The sequence below is a fragment of the Chelmon rostratus genome, chromosome 15 (genome assembly GCF_017976325.1).
Source record: "Chelmon rostratus isolate fCheRos1 chromosome 15, fCheRos1.pri, whole genome shotgun sequence".
Classification (NCBI taxonomy): Eukaryota; Metazoa; Chordata; class Actinopteri; order Chaetodontiformes; family Chaetodontidae; genus Chelmon; species Chelmon rostratus.
This window is the reverse complement of record NC_055672.1, coordinates 6,556,203-6,575,534: the sequence shown is the minus strand read 5'-3', so window position 1 is coordinate 6,575,534 and position 19,332 is coordinate 6,556,203. Positions and strand designations below refer to the sequence as shown.

Below are 19,332 nucleotides of genomic sequence, written 5' to 3'. Positions count from 1 at the left end.
GCTTTGTAGGTATTGGGTCATAAACCAAAGTATTGGACAATCTAAAAGTTAATAAATGAAAAGACGTCACTAAAGTTAATGGAATTCATGTCAAGCCAAATATCAGCCTCATGGTGGTGCTAGAGGAAAAGTCAGATGATGAACAAAGTCAGTGGGACTCCTCGTCTGAACCGTGAATGTACAAAATCTGTACAGACAACAGTCGTTCAGTTGCTGAGATATTGCCTTCCCTAGAGCCACGCGCTAGCTAGCATGGCTAATAAATGATGGAATATGTGGTTTGCACTTACTTGGACCGTGTCATTATAAAAGGACCTGGGAAACCTAAGGAATTTTTAGATTCAATCTGTACAGCAACTTTTCATACTCAATCCCTTCATACCAGATCAGTGCTTTTCTTTCAGGCCACAGGACATCATGATCCGTGTCATGCCACACACTCATTCAAAACAGTGCACAAAGAGGAAATTCAACCAAAAGTACTGTAAACTTAAAAATAAAATAGGCTTCATTCATATTCTTGAACATCCAAAATCTTGTATTGTGGCATTTGTCATACTTGTTTTTAATAAAACACCAGCGTCTGTGTCTTTTCCTGCGGGTGACAACCCGACTCTTCACTGTTTGACCGACGGGCAAAGCAGCTCACACTGTCCTCAATAGAAGGCATTCACACATGAGGAGACAACATTTAATCTGCATCTATTGTACAGCTCCAAATGTCCTGTTCTCTGAATGCACCGTGTAATCCATGTTCGGCTGTCGTATAGTACATTCAGTTCACCAGCCTTAAAAACAAAGTTAATAACCGGTGTGAGGTTTTACTGTGAATGCTCTACATACACAGCAAATGGCTCTTCTTCCATGCCATTTTGGCCCACTGAAGGTCTTCTGCTGTGGCTCAGTTTGATCATATCCCTGCAGCTCCACGATCCCGAAGAAGTCCTTTGCACTCCTCACAGTACACTCTTCTTCTCCAGTCCTGCACCCTCAGACAGCTGCGCATATCACCAAGCAAACCCCTGACATTTGGGCTAACTCCTGTCTGCGGTTCCCTCCCTTTAGCCCACAAGGAAGGCCCCAAAGTAGCTAGCCCTCCCGTCCATCTCCATGGAGCTGGCATTGCTGACGGTGACGAAGAGGCGATCAGCAGGCTGCAGAAAGGCAGTGCCGGCCTGATGCAGGGAGAAGAGACCGGGCTCCTGACCCCGAGGCCAGCAGGCGCTGCGGGACGATTTCATCAGCAGGATGGGCACCGTGTAGGAACTCATCTGTGGACCACATCATCAAGACAAGAACAAAACCTTCATAAACAAAGCATGGCATTATACATTATATTAGCCATTAGCATTGATTTACAGCATTGGCATTATTTTTCCGATACCATCTGAGATTTCTTACTTCTGGTGCATTCAAGGACGCTCAAATCAGAACATCCTCAATTATTTTAAATAAACAGACTGAATTTGTTTCACTTTGTCCGGCCTGATTGTGATCTGTTGACCAGACACTTCAAGCTGTAAACACGGCCGTTTACATGTATTCCTCTTTGTATAATGGATTTTTAATCCGTGGAGGTTTTATGTTTGTCAAGATTTCCCAAAGCCTACAAAAGTAAGCAAGCCTGGAAACTAGAAAACTTTTTTGGCAAGCGATATTCATAAAAGTGAATGGGCGCAATCTTTGAGTCCGGTATCCAACTCCTATAATACGTACATCAGTGATGGAATGAGGTTGTTAGCTGTCATGAAGAAAGATGACGTCCTCATTCTTATTCCCGCCCACAAAAGCTCTGATTGGCAGCTACTCTCAACGCTAGATGCTGAATTGTCCTTGAACACCCTGAAGCTTTAAAACAGTCCTCGTTCACTGTTATCATGCCAATTATGACAAAATGTTCCACTGATTAATTATCTGTCTCAGGCATTTTCCAGTTCCAGGTGTTATCCTTTAACAGGGTGCACAGACCTTCTTGTAGATATACTGGACAAGCTGTGCTCCTTCCTCCTCCTTTGCCTCCCCATCTGTCTCCCCCGTGGAGGCCAGTCTGAAGTAGGTCTGGGCATAGATGTAGTATAGGCCTGCTCGGGGCACCAGCAGTTCTCCTCCCCTCAGCTCCATGTTCTGCAGGAACGACAGACCTCGCTGGCCCTCCCACGCTCTGATTCGCTCCCCCAGATATCCCCTGCTGCTCCGCGAGCCTGCAACAGCACATAAAACACACGCAAACAAGCAGGAACACACACGTAAACATGACAATTAAGGCCATTCACTCATTCTAAGGGTGGAGTGTTGACTGAGTATAACCAGCCACTGCTATTCAAAGAAGAAACAAATGTTAACGAAACTCCGTCTGTGAATAAGGCTTACAGATGGGCTCACAGACCAGCGTCTTCTTTTAAGTTCACTGACAGCAGACTCATGTTAAAAAGCACCAGAAGGAACAGATGTCAGACAGCCATCTATCCTGAGCTTTCTATGTGCATAAAGAAAGAAGGTTGTCCAGCTTTCCAGTTTGATGGAATTTCAGAAATGCATTCCTCATGAGAAAAACAAAAATAGCTGTCAACAATTCCCATGAAAATACCAAAAGCGGCAATGTTAGCCTCTCATTAATCTCCATTATAAACATAAAACTCTAAAAACGTGTCGCAAATATATACTTTCATTTACATTTAGCGTTTATTTATTTATTCAAAACACCTGGGCACTGTAGTGTTCAACAACCTTTGCTCAAACAGGACGAACTAGTGAATTTATTGGGGACTATTTTCTGCAGCGGATAAACACACATTTTGTGCTCTAGACTCAAAACTAGATGGGTTTATTACTGTATAAGGTTGGACGATAGAGCAGTGGTGTGGCTCACTGATGTGTTGTGATGTAAATAGTTATTAGTAGGATTAGTTCTTTACTGGTTTTGGTCATTTCATGATATCTATTTAGAATAAGAAATGTTGAAGAATTCAGAAACATTGACTTTGGCGCCCCCTAGTGGTTGTATCAAACAAAACATGGTGGCAGCCAGCAGTGCATGCTACCAGTCATCCCAGAGATCTCCCAGAGGATACTGAGATGAAAGGTCTGAGGGCAGCAGTAAATGCCCTAATTAAGTATTTTTCAAATCAAACAAACATCAAACAAATGCTTTGGAAAAAAAAAAAGAAATGTTCCTGCACTGAATGCAGTCAAACTAGATGTATCTGCAACCCGCTCAACTAAATGAGAACAAAAGCTAAACTCAGCTGCTACAATTGTCTGGTGTACCTTTCATTCAAAATCTAATTATAATGGTTGAACAGGCTTCTAATTTAACTGCAATTAAAGTGACTTGAGTTGAAAGTCGAATGACGTGAAGTGGAATGCTGTTTGCTCCTTATTATAGATGAGTGTTTCCCTGCAGTTGGGAATAAAATAAACATGTTCCGAGTCAGAAAAGGTGAAAACTGGGGCTGCCTTCATGGCCGGGTGGTCTGTCTCACATGCTCTTGAATCTGTTGCATGTTATCACCTAATGCCAAATAAAGGAAGATATCGTATATGTGAGACAAAAAGACAACTACAGGACACTTTGACAAGGATAAAGCAGCTGCACATCTGCAGCCCAGGAAGCCTTGAAGCACATTCCTCACCTCTGGCCCTGGAAAGGTATGAGTGAAGCAACACGGTAGTCGCAGGCATGTGAGCGGTTACGTGTCACGAAAATCACAAGTCATGTGTTCAAGATGTTAATTATGCTTTCCAGGCCTTTGTTCCAAACGTAACTGCCTCCACATACTGGATATTTTATCTGGAACCTCACCATCTGCTGCTGGAGGCTCCGTGGACGAAACGATGCCAGTCACATGGGCAGCAACCTTAGGAAGGGGGACCCCTCGGGGCCCAGGGCTCAGGACGGGTAGCACTCCTGTCAGCTTATCTGCGAAAACACACACGGGACATTTTTAGTGGGAAAAGACATACTTAGTCCTATTAGTAGTAGCTGATAGTCAACGGAGGCATTGTTCTCACCTCTCATAGCAGTGGAAATCTCCTTCTGGAATCTGTCAGCCATCGTCTGAAAGAAAAACACCCGGAGAGAAAATGCGGCAAGTTAAAGCAACTCGTCCTCTTTAGTTATTATGCCTATATGGTATCTTTAGATTGTAAAATCTAAAAATAGCAGCATTCAGCAGTACACCAGGGACCCCGTCACCCCCATGAATCATTCAGTCCTCCCTCTGGGCCGGTCAACACTTATGTCATCTGTTGACCTGTAATAGCAGTATTCCCCTTTGGATGAGTCAGTGTTATTTAGAGGTGATGTGGAGGATCATTCTCCCAGCTCCGATCAGCGGTGCCTGTGTGACTGCATGTAAATTCTAAGTTCTGAAAACGCTGAAACATTGTGGACAGAGCGTTTGCTGCGTGGACAGTCCTGTAAAAAGCAGCCACTGTTGTCTCAAATACGGTAACATGAAGGCCTTGCGCCCGCCCAAAAAATAAAGCTATAGGCAACACAAACGAAAGAAAAATTAGCCAAAAACCTTTTCTATGTGGTAGTAGAGCTGTTGTGTGACTTGCCAGCAGGGGTCGCTCTTCTTCTCCTCCGCTGAATCTACGAACTCCGAGTGCAGGTTTGTGTTAATCAGACAGGAAACGCTACTCCGGGAGAAACTCTCCTGCATCTGTTCACAGAAAAGACGTAAAAAAAAACAACATATAAGGGCTGCAACTAACGATTATGCTCATTATTAATCAATCTGATAATTATTTTCTTGATTAATCAAGAGTTTCTCTACATAATGTCCTCTCAGAACCAAAGGTCAATCGTTTTGTCTAACCATCAGTCCAAAATCAAAAGATATTCATTTACTATGGTTGTATATGACAAACAAGGCTCATAGAGATTTTTAAAAGTACAATTAAAGCACTTTCAAGGTACCTAAACCACAACATTTCAGACTCACAAAGCCTTCATCATCACATCTAAATTGTTAGGCTACAATAACTGTAATTGTGAAAAATAAAGTTTAAAAAAATGCTTCATACGAACAGAAATCAATGCACCTGTATATTGTTTCCATATACTGTTCACATTAACGCTGATTGGGGACAAACAAATATTAAAATATTAAATATTTCTGGCTTGCATGAGTGATTGTGTCAATGAAACACCAGATGATGTTGAAAATCTATATTTTCAAGGAGTGCATTCAAATGTTAGCATATTCCCAACTTTGAATATATAACTGTTAACCAAAACAGCAAATATTTGGCATTTTTGCTTGGAAAATGGCTGAAACAATTACTTTAATATCGAAATAATTACTTTTCTTTCAGTTAACTAGTAGATTAATTAGGTGCTGGAGTCAGGCAGGAGCAAATTAAATTAAAGAAGACACCAGAATGCAGTTCAAACTCTTTTCTGGGACGTAGGACAGCTTACATGGTGATCCATCACATTTCCTCCACCTTTTATTTCAATGCATCATGTTTTCTCCACAGCTGCATTAAGCAACATATACAGTAGTGGCACAGGTGGATGCCAATTAGGCGTTTACGCGCAATCAACTCTGAAAATCACAGGTGAGGTGGGCGTTTTCCAGTGACTCAGCCAGTCAGAGCCCAGCACCGGATCCATCAGCTTTCTCTGCTTGTCATAACGACTGCTCAGAGCCTGAAACATGTTGCTTTAGGGTGTCACAGCTCCCTGAGTCCTAACAAGTCTCACTTCCTGCCATTGTGTGGTGCTATCTGCCCTGCCAACTCTCTCCTCTCTCATTGTCCAGCCTTAGAATGCCAGAAAATCTTGCATAACTGGGACATTTACCTCATTTCACCAAGTAAATGTATCAATCCTGCAATATTCAATGTCTGAGAGGACGAAAAGCATCTCAGGCCTATTCAAGTTGATAATGCTGACTTCAAGGCTGTTCTAATAGTTAGATATTGATGTCTGAGGTGCTAAATAAGAGTTCATGGTTGTATTTTTTTTATTGTTTTATTGCTACAGGCAATATAGCCTCAATCTGGAGAGTCTTCAGGTTGTGTCACTGGTAATGATATCCCTGCAGCATGAATGTGAAAACTCTGTGCAGCAAGTAAAGTTCATTTATCATCATTAAACATGTGTCTGACCTAAAAAGCCAGACATCTGGCAGTCAGTTTGATGGCATCACTGCGTGCTGGATGAAGGGGAAGACAAATGCATATCTTACCGTGCTCAGGACTTTGTTGAAGTACATAAAACTGACGGCAACCGCAATGGTCTGGAGGAGGATTGCTGCGAGAATGACGAGCCCCAGACACTGCAGAGACACAGAAATGGCCATAGCACTCGGAGAAGTCCCGAGGAGCAGGAAAACACTTCCAGCAGGGAGGACAAGTCAGATCAAGCTCTGCTGCATTTCTGCTCAGGAAGGAGAGACAGAGGGAGAGAGAGAGAGAGAGAGACTGGGGGGGCAGAGCAACAGCTTGTAGGTGGAGCAGAGAGAGAGAGAGAGAGATAGGAGGTATGGAGGATCAGACCAGCCTCAGTATGATGAGTAGTGGATGGGAATGAGCTGGGAGTTAGATGCTGCACTTGCAACACCATGACGTCTTCAAGCGCTGTCGGAAATGTGGAAACTTTGAGTTGTGCACACATGTAGTGCAACCCAAACAAGAGGCTAATGCTAATAAACACCACATGGGCTGCCTGAGTGTCACACTAGAAAATCAGATGGAGGCTATTAAATGAGTCTTGACATGGTTTAAATACTTAACTCAGTCTTTTGGTACACATGCCATTAGCAAGAAGTGCAGGATTTTATTGCAGCTACAAGGTCCATTTAGTAGCCGTTCTGGACCTTTCAGTCATATGACATTATCTTCATCAGAAGATAGACTTTTCCCTGTTGTGATGGAGTTATATAATTTCATTTTTTTCACTTCAAGCACATTTAGTCCATGGTTGTTTGAATAGTTGCTATTATCATTGCATCCCTGGATCATCAAAGTAAGATTATAGAAGGAAACCCAAGCATGTTTCACTTTACAGGCCTATAAAAAAAATGGTGTATGTGTGTCAACTGTAAAATGATGTAAATCCAATATCCAAACAGAAATTTACCAAACAAATGTGTGTGTTGAGCCGACAGGAGCTTCACACGGATAGAAAAAGTAGACCTGTTTTGAGTCCTGTGTGGAGCACAACATTTTAATGTGCTAATCCCGCAGTTATGTGAAGCAGATGCTAATAGAAGGCAGCAGTCTTTTGGTATTTGACATCTTGGGGTCATTTGCTTATTACTTCCTGCCAGAAGAACTTCAATGCCTTACAAATTGTTTTTAAGACTTACAGCCTCCAAATTCGGGGCTGCTGAAGGCAGCGTGAGATGACTGTGATGGTTGAAAGAGACTTTAAGGGAGAGCATGGTAGCCCTGGCAACAATCAGCCGTAAAAAGTGAAGCATTTTATTGAGGTATTTGGCATTTTCTCTGTAATTTAATCCCATGTCCTATTTTTTTCCTTTTCACGTTTTTTCCTATATAACACTTATAAATTCTCTTTGCTGCAGCTAAAGTAAATTAATGCACATCAAATACTGTGTAGTTATATGTACTGTGAGTTATATGTACAACAGGTCAAAGCTGGACTGGAGCACCTGAAGGCAGCATCACTGCATGACAGTTGCAGGTAGCAGATAATCAGCATCTGAAAGTGAGATGAAAAAAGGCCCTTTTTTCTTCCCTTTCCTGCTATTGTGAAGTGATCTGAGAGAATGCTGGCCGATTAGTGCCAAATGACCCGCCATTGTTAGAGCTTCAGCTTCGCCCTAAGTAGTGTTTGTCACAAGGGAGTCATTCAATCTGCAGAGCTCAACCTTGAGTGATTCCTCTCCTTTCATTCCTTCACCTCTAACCCCCGCCCCATTGTCAGCGTGAGGAAGTGAATTGGACGTGCACGACCCTCCCATGCGATACATGCAGTTTGCACACGGGCACGTACGCTCCTGTGGCATACGCGCAGGCCGCTAGTGCCATCCCAGGTTAAACTGAAGACACTGGGAGGGTAAACGAGAACAGCAGCTGCGGAAAATAAGAGTTTAGTTTGTTTCCTTTACTGATTAAATGTCAAAATGCGGAAGTGAAAGAGAAAAGGTGCCTGTGTTCCCGTAAATGAGTCTATTCCCAGGCTTGTCAGAGAGAAGCAGGGGAGAAGGTGAGCAACATCTGAAGACTGTCTGGCCTCGGGCAGGGAAGACGACACCCTGAGAGACATGCCTGTCTGCAGTCCCATGGCAAACTGACAAGAGAGACGGAATGTCTATGGAATTATTGCAATTACAATAAACTGAAACCACGTTTGAATTTTTCCACCACAGTCTTTCTCTCCTGTCAAGTTATTGCAATTTCTTCCTCCAGGCCGAATCACCAGGTGACCTTTGACCTCCGTCAGGTATGTCCACATGCAGCAGGCCCTGACTGGCTTTAACTGATACTGCTGTCATGTCTTTTATAAGAAGTTGGTGCCAGCAGGCGGTTAGCTTAGTCCGCCGCTAACCATGAAAAGAGATATGTTGACCACAAATCAGATCAAAAACAGGTTTTATTTCATGTCTCTGAAACCCTGACACAGGAACATAATTTGCTTAACACCAACATCATCGAAAACGTCTGTCGTGCTGCGAGGAACACACAGCGTGGCGAAATTGTTACACCCTGTGACTCAGCACGAACTGTTTTCCCAAACCCCGAATCTGAAAGCAGTTACAAGAACAACTGGAAACAGGAAAGCATAAGGAGAGCTGCTGCTTCTCTGCAAATGAAAGCAGTTTCCCCGTGAGGCGAAGAGCTTGAATAATACCCAGAAGACATATAATGGATTTAAAGGACGGATCACGCTCCATCCACCGCCCTCTGTCCTCCACTCCCCTCTTCCCTCCCCTGAGGCTTCTCCTCCCAGCGTTTGTCTCGCTAAAGTCATGGAATCTCCCTAAATTCCCGTCTGAGTACTACAGCTGCTCATTGTCTCATTTATAAAACAGGGACTGGTGCTGAAAAATGCTACAGCAGCACAATGCACGCAGACAGTTGAGAAATGGCCTAGTTAGACCGTGGAAGGGTGTTTCCCTGATAGGAAACTACTGTATGTGAATGTGGGAGCATAGAAACAGAGCCAGTACACGCAGGCTTATATTCAATACAATCCTTCGTATCTATAAGCTATCATTTTTACTGTTGTTTTACCATCTAATTTGGCCACAAGAACAGTCAGGATCAGGATTACGTGCAGTTAAAGTTAAAAATTGAATGCAGGTATTAAGAAAGGATGTGTTCAGTTCCCTCCAAATACAATATCACACAGTGAAGCAGCTTGGATCCTTCACTTAAGCAAAAGTATGTATGTAAGAATACTTCATTACAAGTAAAAGTCCTGCAATTAAAATGTTGCTCTGAATTTTATCAGCCAAATGTACTTAAAGTATCAAAAATACATGTTATTTGAGATGCAAACAAATGGTTTCATTACTACATGTTTTATTACTGGATCACTAGGACCAGTGCATTCATGTGTAAGTTGCATTTTACTGTTGTAGCTTGTAGGTTGAGAAGTAACTAATTTCTACTTAGCACACTGCTGTGTAACTTAATCTATAACAACGGGTCATGTTTTGTGAGCTGGTTGTATACATGCTGTTATGTACAGAAAATATGAATCAGCACAACACCTGGTAACTACCAGCTGTCAGGTAAACACAGTAGAGTGAGAACTCTACTGGTCAACATCATGTTCCTGGGTCTCCACATCACATCTGACCTCTCCTGGTCCATGAACACCTCCCGCCTGGTGAAGAAGGCACAACAAAGGCTCTTCTTCCTCAGGAAACTGAAACGGGCTGGACTCTCCTCTCGGTTGCTCGTCAATTTCTACAGGGCCACAATTGAAAGCATCCTCTGCCTTAGTGGTACAGTGTGGTATGGCAGCTGCACGGCACAGGAGAGGAAACAACTGGCACGGGTGGTTAAAACTGCACAGGGCATCGTGGGCTGCCCCCTTCCTGACCTAGACTCTATATATGAAGGCCGGGTCAGGAAGAAGGCGAGATCCATCGCCTCGGACCCCAGCCATCCGGGCCACAGACTGTTTGTACCGCTACCATCAGGAAAGCGGTACAGGAACATCCGCGCCACCACTAACAGACTGAGGGACAGCTTCTTCCCCAGAGCTGTCAGAGCTATCACCCCCAGCAGCCCCTCACTGGAGTGAGAGACTGTGAGAACTGTGAACCACTGCACACCGCACTTTACACCTACACCTACACCTACACCTACACCTTCTACTTTGGGTACATACATACAATTAACTAAATTATATACATTTTAGTATATTGGCACATTTCATTTTCATTGGTATATTTTATTGTTCACCGGTATATTTTATTCTGTTGGCACATTTCACTTCCATATTTTATTGTTTATTGTTTAGTATATTTTATTGCCTTAGTATATTTTCATTCTGGTATATTTTTAACTGCTTTTACGAATATTTTTATTGCATGTTGGTTTATTTTATTTTATTGTAGTTATCTTAAATGTATTCTTTCTAATCCTCTTATCTTTCTTACTATCTGTTCCTAACATGGGGGTTGCAATGAAAATTTCATTGACATGTTCAATGACAATAAAGACTCTTGATTCTTGAATCTTGAGAAGTACAACACTTGCCTGGAAATATTCAGACTACAGAAGGTTCATGTTGCTGTCAGTCCACTAGAGGGGGGTGCTGCATTGATTATTGTTGCTGCTGGATGCGGTGACCCAGAAACGCACCCGAGCAAACGCATGTCTCATCACGAAAGTGATTGAAAGCTGGTGCAGATGTGAGAGCCTTGGGGGTCCATGCATTCTCTAGTAATTGCAATGTAGAGCACACATGCAACATGAATTATCCTTTCAGCAGCCTTGTCATCAAAACCACACTGGAGTTGTTTTTATACACCAGAAAATATCTATTATATGAGAGGGTGAGTTCCACTTAGACCTGAAGGGAGCTTGGCTTCTTATTGATTTATATATCTGTGATTAGCAGAAGAGGAAAAGCAACTTATATTATTTATTTTTTAATAGCCACACATTTGTTCATTTATCAGTATTATTATGTATTTTTATTATGAGCACAAGCCTCCAAATTTGGAGCATCGAAAAGTGAAGATAACTTAATGACATTATCTAATTATGTTAGTTAGATGCATTTAATGACTGCATGGAGGCTCGTTTCATTACAATATTTGGCATTTTTATTTCAGTCTATTTTAACTGTTGTCCAAAGCATTAATTGAAGCATGCTTTTCATGCATGAAGAGCATCACAAAAAATCATCATAAGACATGCAGAGTTTTTCTGCTTTTACAAGGCCCAAGTGATTACATATGACCAGAATCACTTGAATACACAAGCCATAAACAAGTCATATGCGCCAAAGTGAACATCGCTTCAGTCACACACAGCCTCCGCAGTATGGGGAGGGTTGCTAAAAGGCATTCTGGGAAACATGAAGGTCACTAATGGCAGTTTGAGCAAAAGCAGGTTTATTGAAAATTAAAGCATAAAAAAACCACCTTGTTACAACATCACATTTGACACATTTGATCACGCGTAACATCATCTGGAAGTGGATTTGAGGTTTTTAAGGTGCAAATAAACAGAAATATTTGTGCTTCTTGGCTGCTTATTTTCTTATTGACAGCCTCCATCGGTTCCTTCATAACTCACAACAGCGAGCAGACACAGAGGAAATTTGCCTCCCACGTGAAATGCTTCAAAGACGGGAAACTTGAATTTAGAAGTAAAACAACATCATTTGAAGCTCTTGCAGCTTCTCAGTTTAAACACATACATCTTAGAAGTGTTGCAGCTGAGATGTCTTACTTGGAGGGGTTCTGTACACGGACTCAGACAGAAATGTAGGACATCTCTATAGCCAGTGCTAACCCAGCAGAGCGGATACTGAGGAGAATGATACACTGCTAACGGCGGGGCTGCTACTGACAAGTGAATGCAACTTGCAACCTCAGTGATTCATTCATTCAAGAAAACAGTGAAGTGATAGGAGCCACAGAATTTAGGCCTGCAGTTGTAGAATGCAATATGAATGATAAATGTAATGAATCTTCAGGAAATCGTGCATTTTGTTAGTGATTGTCACGTGCCAGAATCATCTGTCAGGAAAGATGTTGCCTTCTTGAGGAGCAGGGAGCTTAAGATGGATGTTAACTACAGCTGGGAGTGTTGTCAAATACACAAAAAGTCCAATACGGAGGGTTAAAAAAAAGACCTTAATAAGAAGCGTGCCTTGATTTCTTTTTTGAGGAGTTTTTTTTAACATGTAATATTCATTATAAATGTTATCTGTCCCAAGTTAGATGTGAACTTTTTAACTGCCAGGTGCCAAATGCTAACATCAACATGCTAGCATGCTCACAATAACAATACTAAAATGCTGATGCTAATGCGGATGATCTTTACCATCTTCCTCATCTCAGTTTTGTGTGTTAGCATGCTAGCATTAGCTAATTAGCACTAAACACAAAGTACAGCCGAGGCTGATGGGAATGTCCCGTGAAAGTAACCGATATTTTTGGATGTGATCATGGCACTGGAAGAACGGTTGAGTGACCACCGAAGTTATGACCAATAATCCTGAAGGGAATGTGTGCGTGCCAAATTTCACGACAATCCCTCTGAAATGTCAACTTTGCGGTGGCGCTAGAGGAAAAATCAGGGATTAACTAAAGTCATTAGTCATCTGCAGCGATGGTCACTGCTAAGATGCCTAACTGCCTAATTACAACCCTTGTGAAATATTGTGGAAGCAGCTGATTAATTCATCCATTCGTGGAAAGCTGATGTCAAGTATCTTTATGTATCTGTTAAGAATTCTTGTTTGCTGGTAAGCCCTTGTTAGCCCTTCTCCACGGCAGACCTTTAAGAATCTTAGAAATATCTTGTAAACTTCATATGTACCGAGGTTTTGTGTGTGTGTGTGTGTGTGTGTGTGTGTGTCTGCAGGCACATGAGGGCCCTGAGCTTAGACCTTATGTTCTTATGTGCATTTGTATCACTGACACAAACACATGCATGCTCCCATAAACACACTTTCACTCAGTCGTGCACACACTAACACTCTCACAAGTTGTTCTTGAGCCAGCTAAAGTAACCCCTGACTACCCTCTTGCTTACATCAAATTCTAATGGCCAGGTGCTGAAGCTGAGACATCCATGGAAGCCGTCCTCATAGTGGTCGCTGGTGACTTTGACGCCTGCGTCCTGTAAGCGCTGCGCGTACATCATTCCATCGTCCCTCAACACGTCATGCTCGCATGTAATGATGTACGCCCTCGGGCATTTAGCCAAAACCTCAGGTCCTGCTAACAGCGGCGCTGCCCTCACGTCCAGCAGCCCCGGCACCTCCTTCGCTGCCCCCTGCAAACCCTTTTCCACAATCACACGCTTGTAGTTCTTCTTGTACTTCGGGGACAGGAGGACGGTCCAGTCTAGCCGTGCCCTCAGCTCTGGGGTGATGTTTGAGCTGTGGTTGTTCACCAGGAACTGGGACTTTAGGGAGAGGTCAGCGCCGAGGTACTGCATCCAGAACTGGACCAGGACGGACCGGTAGAGGATGGGCATGAATTGGTTTTGCAAGCAGGAGGGCGTGTTGAAGTCCAGAGCCTGGACCGCCGGGTAGATCAATGCCTGGACACTGAATTTCACACCCATAGTGTCATCTATTGAAATCTGGTATAATATAAAAAACACAGCATAAGGCGTTAATGTCTTGATTTCTAACTGCAGTACACACATTCCTGCAGGAGATGGCTTCTGTACGTACCTCCTGAGCGACCGCAGCAGCCAGGTTTCCTCCAGCACTGTCACCTGACACACCTACACGCTCAGGGTCAACTGCATAACTGGCCAAAACCTCTGTGGACAAGAAGTGCTTGGCAGCAGCAAGGCTGTCTAGATACGGCACTGGGAAGTGCACTTCTGGATACAGACGATACCTACACAGACATCGGTTTCAAATGACAATCACACATACTGGATGATTAGAAAACACTGAACACAATGTCGAATTCAGATTAGTGTTGCAGGAGGAGGCGCACTTACTCAACAGAGACCACAACAGCGTTGAGCTCGTCAGACAACATCCGGCACATCACATCGTATGACTCCATCTCTGAGGACGCCAGAGGAGATGGAGGAAAAGTTTACGCACAAAAAAAGTTGCTGAATTATGTTTTTGTTTAAAATTTTACGCACAGATACACAGAAAAACTACAGGTCACACTTTGTATTAAGGTACACATATTCACCAAAGGCTAGTTGCTTATTAGCATGTATTGTTGTGGCACATTTGCTCTTTATTGGTCATTATAAAGCTCTTATTAATGCCTTATCCTGCATGACCATAATCTACAACTACTAGGCCATTAACTAAGAGTTTTCCCTCCTAATTACTGCTTCCTGATTGTCAATAGTATAGTCAGTATTGTTGACATCCTAACCCTAACCCCCAGAATAAGCTGCTAATAAGTGCTTTAAAATGACTAATGAAGAGCCAATATGCTGCTAATATGCATGCTAATGAGCAGGTGAATATGTGCACCTGAATACAAAGTGTGACCAAACACCTCTTGTGGAATCTGGACGACTTATTCCCCTTGAAGGGAGAAAATGCAACATATCACAATCAATACAACGAATGAAAGTACTATCAATCTGCAGGTTTCTGTAATGTAAGTTCTTAAAGCTGTGTTAGTAGTTCAATTTATAACCAATTTAAAATACAGAAGAAACCTTGAAAACTGGCAATTTTGCAAGTGGATGCGGGGCTACGAGCAAAAACTACAGAGAGAAAAATATGCACAAAGTGCCACTAACGCTGGGCGGACTGTTAGCACCTGCAGAGGAAAAACATTTGTGATTATATGGTTTAAAAAATATTCATCGTTTACTGACTTATTTTCCTCTGATTCTACTAAAGACAGCAGGAGTGTCCATACTCACTGTTACTGCCGAGGGCCCAGCCTCCTCCGTGGAAATACAGCAACCCCCTCCTCAGATGACCCTCCCCTCCAGCGGGGGGCTCGTAAACACGGACCGGGATGCCGGCGAAAGTGACGTCGCTGACTTTCACTCCGGGCACTTTGCTGGACCCAGAACCGGACACCCACCTCATCATGTCGTCGACCCCCTCTAAGGACTGCCTTATCGATTTGACGGAATTGCCAAAGCCCAGCCAAGCCTTAAGAGAGCCCTGAGGACGGAGACGGGGCGGGGCGAGTAAGGGACATTGCACCTTGAGCGTTATTTCTCAGCGCACAGAGGGAAGATTCAAGATGTATGTAGGCAAAGATAAGTGGCGAGCAGGAGAAAGGGAAAGCAACAGGGAGACACAACTATCTCACCCAGTCACCTCTGTCCTCCTGCACTGCATCTAACTGACGAGCCCGTCTGCCCTCCAGCCCACAAACGTCTCAGAGTGACTCAATAATCAGGTTCAGACAAGGCCAGCAGACAGCTGCTCGGCACAGTGGAGGCATAGAGCCAGCCAGCTACACTGACACATGCCGGCCTTTTCATAATAGCTCCAGTTTTACCATTGTCTTCAGCTGAAAATCTGACCAATGTGGCGACATATTTGAGTTCTGAACTCAACCTCTTCTCATAAAATCTCAGAATTAGTCTGTGTACCTCACTGTCAGTAAATCATTAGCGGCTTTTTAATGCAGGTAAGGATTTCGGAAAAGCTGAGTCAGCGGCCTGCTGACCAAATGAATACACCTGATAGAGGAAACGGAGTTTTATAATAACACGAACAAACGGATACCCGATCAGTTTCATACACTGAGATATGTGAAATATATGCATATGCTGCAGACGGAGCTGTGCGAAGTCTGATCAGTTGCCTCAAGTGATGTCACTTGAGTCAGCGTTGGTTGGGAATTTTAAGAAATATTTCATTCTAGTGCAATCAGCATTTAAACAACTGCAAATCTTGTTTTAGAATACTTTATTTTATGTTTTAATGATGCGTTTTTAGTTACTTTACTTACTGCAGTACAGGGTTTATAGTGCTCTTCAGTGTTTTTCTTCTATACAGTATGTTAAATTTTTTTGTGGTGCTAAAATGTTCAACTCTGGTAGATAATAAAGTTTGTTTTGTATTGTCAAAAACTTAATTAACACGAGTAAATTGTAGAACTGTTTAAAATGTCATAAAGGAGCACATTTAAGACAAAGTATTTAATATCAATAGCATATCAATGGCGGTTCAGAGTGCCTGCAGGCTTTAACTTAATCTTAACTTCCATATCAATTCTGAAAAAGAACAACACAATAAAACATTAAGCGACATGTGCAAACAGCATTATTTGCTTCGGCGCAATCTAGACTGAATGAGTGGAACATTAATTTGCAAACTCCCTCTGCCAGTGTGGCAATAACTGATAGCATTGCTTTTCACCTACATTGCCTGTTTCAAAATGTGGAACAGAGGTGAAGGTAAGAGTTGCTTGCCCTGGCGCAGGCCCAGCGTGAGCTCCCTGATGGCTGCTTTGCACCAGATTAGCACCATGGCAGAGAGCGTGACAGTTTCAGAATGATATTACTAATGTCCTGAAACAGCTCTTTCATGAAGTTTGTACATTTCACGCTGCTACAATCATAAAAAGACAGATTAATTTAAAGCCAGAACAGAACATTTTTGTTTTTATTGCTCTGCATTTATAACATCTACATATATGTCACAACATCTGCTCAGAAAATACACTACTTTAAATAAATACATATAGTGAGACACTGGTGCATTAACTGTAAGACACTAAAGGTGAGCATTTCAGTGTTGATTACATTCAACACCTGGGTTAACAAGGTGGGGTCAAAGTCTATGTCTGCACAGGCTGCACTGAAATTCATTTGAACAGGCATGTCTTCTACCAGTGCCATTATTATAACAGCTATTAGTCTTTCAAACATGCACCACATGAAACTTAAAACAGCGACTAATGACACACTTTTTATTTTAATTTGCACAGAGGCAGGTGAAGCTGAAACTGCACACCTGCTGCATCCACCTGTTTCTGATGCAGTCCACTTACTGTACCCACAGCACGTGTACCAGCAGTTATTCCCACATGAAAGCATCTCCTCTCACCAGGTGCATCGCTGACCGATATCCAGCATCCAACACCATCAGCCTCCACGGCTCCTGGATGCTCTCGGGCATCGGGGTGTACATGTAGTAAGCGACCGCCGCCGCGAACACCACCGTGAGCAGCAGCTTCATGTTGAGTGAGACGTTCAGGGTCTCCGGTGAGTGATGGACGAGCTGACGGAGGACACGGGACCCGGAGCGACTCTGCCGGCCACGGGTGGTGCTCTGGTGAGTCACTGGGGGGACTGGGAGGGGCAAACCCGGCTTCAGAGTTGGGACTAGAAATTACTTTGAGGGACCGACAAGCTCAAAATAAAACACTTCCGTTAAGAATCTTCAAAATAAAACCTTTATTCACGTCTCTTTTCGGTTGAGCCTCTTATCTTGGAAACTTAATTGATATATTAATTAATTGATTAATTAAAGCTTTCAACATTTGGACTCCCTGATTAAATAAATCGTTGTGAATGAAGCCATTAGTAACTTTCCTGCCTTTATCTCAAAATTAGAAATATAAAAGAAGAAAACATACATGTATCCATACGTTAAGCACTGCTTCGCAAATAGCCCATCCTCATCTTCAGTGCGACTCGTAGTAAGAGTTTTCTTCTTGAGAAATTGGCCCAGGCTTTTATTTTGAAGGCGGTGCGGTAACAGCGAATGGACATCTGGGAAATGAGTTTTTTTGTGACAGCTGCAAGTGAATACAAAGTTGTATTACATATATGGGACCACAGAGAGGCGCCATAGAGCTGCAGACTGCAGCCAGAGGTCCACTCATTATTAATTCTGCTTGTTAGCATAGTGGTGTCAAACTGAAAATGAAACCACTTAGAATCAAAAAGTTGGCTGGGAGAACTACTTTAATAATTTAAATACCTTTAACCGTTTTGAATGGAGGTTCACATTCATCTTCTATTTGTATCTCAGGAGGTGCAGAATAAGTGTGCATACAGGCACTAATTGAAGTCCAATCAGTCCAATTTGATGAAATCAGACTAAGATTTCTGTCTGGTGTGGAAGTGAAGCAAAGACATGTACATGTTCTCTCTGAATGTATCATTTCTTGAGCTACAGGACGTATAGAAAAGATCTTATATTACATGGAGCTCGATGTATAAACATGTCAGTGAGCGTAGGGGTAAGGAAAAAATGAAAACAAAATAACTACCTATTCTGCGACAACTATGCTTGAGATAGACTGGTCACAGCTCTCAGTTTGACAATTTCCCACTGATGCAAAAAATCATGAAGGAAATAATCTGTGCCTCATGATGTGATGATCCTACTAACATCCATCTCTCTTTAATCAATTAATTAATTAATTAATTCTGTACAAGTCATTACAGTGATTACATTAGTGAAGCAGAACAAACCTCTGGATTAAAGAGCATTACTTGTGATGTCTTGCACTCGTGGCTCTCCACATGCAGTCAGAATGGACTATTGATGCCTTTTAGCCATCAATACTGGAGCAAAGACTTACTGGAATGTATTAGAGGTACAAGTTATTGGAAAAAGCTCAGACTCATCTTGACCGTTCACAGGCTATTGATCTCTCCACCTCCTCACTTTTCTAGCTTTATTTTTTTGTTTGTTTGTTTGTTTGGTTTGGCGTTCAATATTTACACTGGGCCAGTGTTTTCACAAGTGCCCACACCAAGCAGAGCAAATCTGACACCACTGGAAACTCTTTGAAATTTTGCCATTTGCATGACTTTGAAATTGATCGCAGCAATGATTTGGCGTCACATCAAACAATTTTCGATTTTTGAGCAGTTTCGCTTTGATTTAATGCAGCATAGAAGAGAATCAGGCATGAAACATGAGAGAGAAAAGGAGTCATGCAACAGTGTGTCCCAGCCAAATTCAGACCGAGGACATTGCAATTACACGGCATGCATCTCGGACCACTAAAGCCACGGTGACGCCCGATGACTGATTTTAAAGACTGGTGTGAATCCAGGTCGCAGTCACAGAGCAGCACAGTGCGGTCAGTGCAGCAGCTGCGGTGCTGGAGAGCAACTACTTACATGTAATAGTGTTACTAAATTGAATTACAAAAGAAATGGAATTGCAATCCATCACAATTTCTTGGAAAAATATGTAATTCAATTAGAGTAACTAATGAAAATGTGATTATAAATACA

The 19,332-nt window shown here is 42.5% G+C and overlaps 2 protein-coding genes across 2 annotated transcripts; both read right to left on the bottom strand.

The window, feature by feature from the left end:
- Window positions 1-480: 480 nt before the first annotated feature.
- On the bottom strand, window positions 481-6,377 carry LOC121618235 (tumor necrosis factor ligand superfamily member 10-like). Its single transcript, XM_041953601.1, has 6 exons — window positions 6,201-6,377; window positions 4,527-4,667; window positions 4,012-4,057; window positions 3,803-3,919; window positions 1,969-2,201; window positions 481-1,271 (listed from the first exon to the last, which is right to left on the bottom strand). Exons 1-6 carry the CDS (start codon window positions 6,312-6,314, stop codon window positions 1,062-1,064), a joined length of 861 nt encoding a protein of 286 aa, XP_041809535.1. The 5' UTR covers window positions 6,315-6,377; the 3' UTR covers window positions 481-1,061.
- A 4,959-nt stretch (window positions 6,378-11,336) lies between these two features.
- LOC121618232 (neutral cholesterol ester hydrolase 1-like) lies at window positions 11,337-17,380 on the bottom strand. Its single transcript, XM_041953599.1, has 5 exons — window positions 17,183-17,380; window positions 15,034-15,283; window positions 14,134-14,203; window positions 13,856-14,027; window positions 11,337-13,761 (listed from the first exon to the last, which is right to left on the bottom strand). Exons 1-5 carry the CDS (start codon window positions 17,312-17,314, stop codon window positions 13,153-13,155), a joined length of 1,233 nt encoding a protein of 410 aa, XP_041809533.1. The 5' UTR covers window positions 17,315-17,380; the 3' UTR covers window positions 11,337-13,152.
- Between the last annotated feature and the right edge of the window lie 1,952 nt (window positions 17,381-19,332).

What these genes read in the sequence shown, in the direction of transcription:
- LOC121618232 (XM_041953599.1), bottom strand. Translation starts at nt 17,314, where the DNA reads ATGAAGCTGCTGCTCACGGTGGTGTTCGCGGCGGCGGTCGCTTACTAC. An exon ending in CTGGGCCCTCGGCAGTAACA is followed by an intron (nt 14,204 to 15,033) that starts GTGAGTATGGAC and finishes TGGCGTCCTCAG; the next exon opens with AGATGGAGTCATACGATGTG. An exon ending in GCTGTTGTGGTCTCTGTTGA is followed by an intron (nt 14,028 to 14,133) that starts GTAAGTGCGCCT and finishes ATGTCTGTGTAG; the next exon opens with GTATCGTCTGTATCCAGAAG.
- LOC121618235 (XM_041953601.1), bottom strand. Translation starts at nt 6,314, where the DNA reads ATGGCCATTTCTGTGTCTCTGCAGTGTCTGGGGCTCGTCATTCTCGCA. An exon ending in TCAACAAAGTCCTGAGCACG is followed by an intron (nt 4,668 to 6,200) that starts GTAAGATATGCA and finishes TTCTGTGAACAG; the next exon opens with ATGCAGGAGAGTTTCTCCCG. An exon ending in TCCAGTATATCTACAAGAAG is followed by an intron (nt 1,272 to 1,968) that starts GTCTGTGCACCC and finishes TGTGGTCCACAG; the next exon opens with ATGAGTTCCTACACGGTGCC.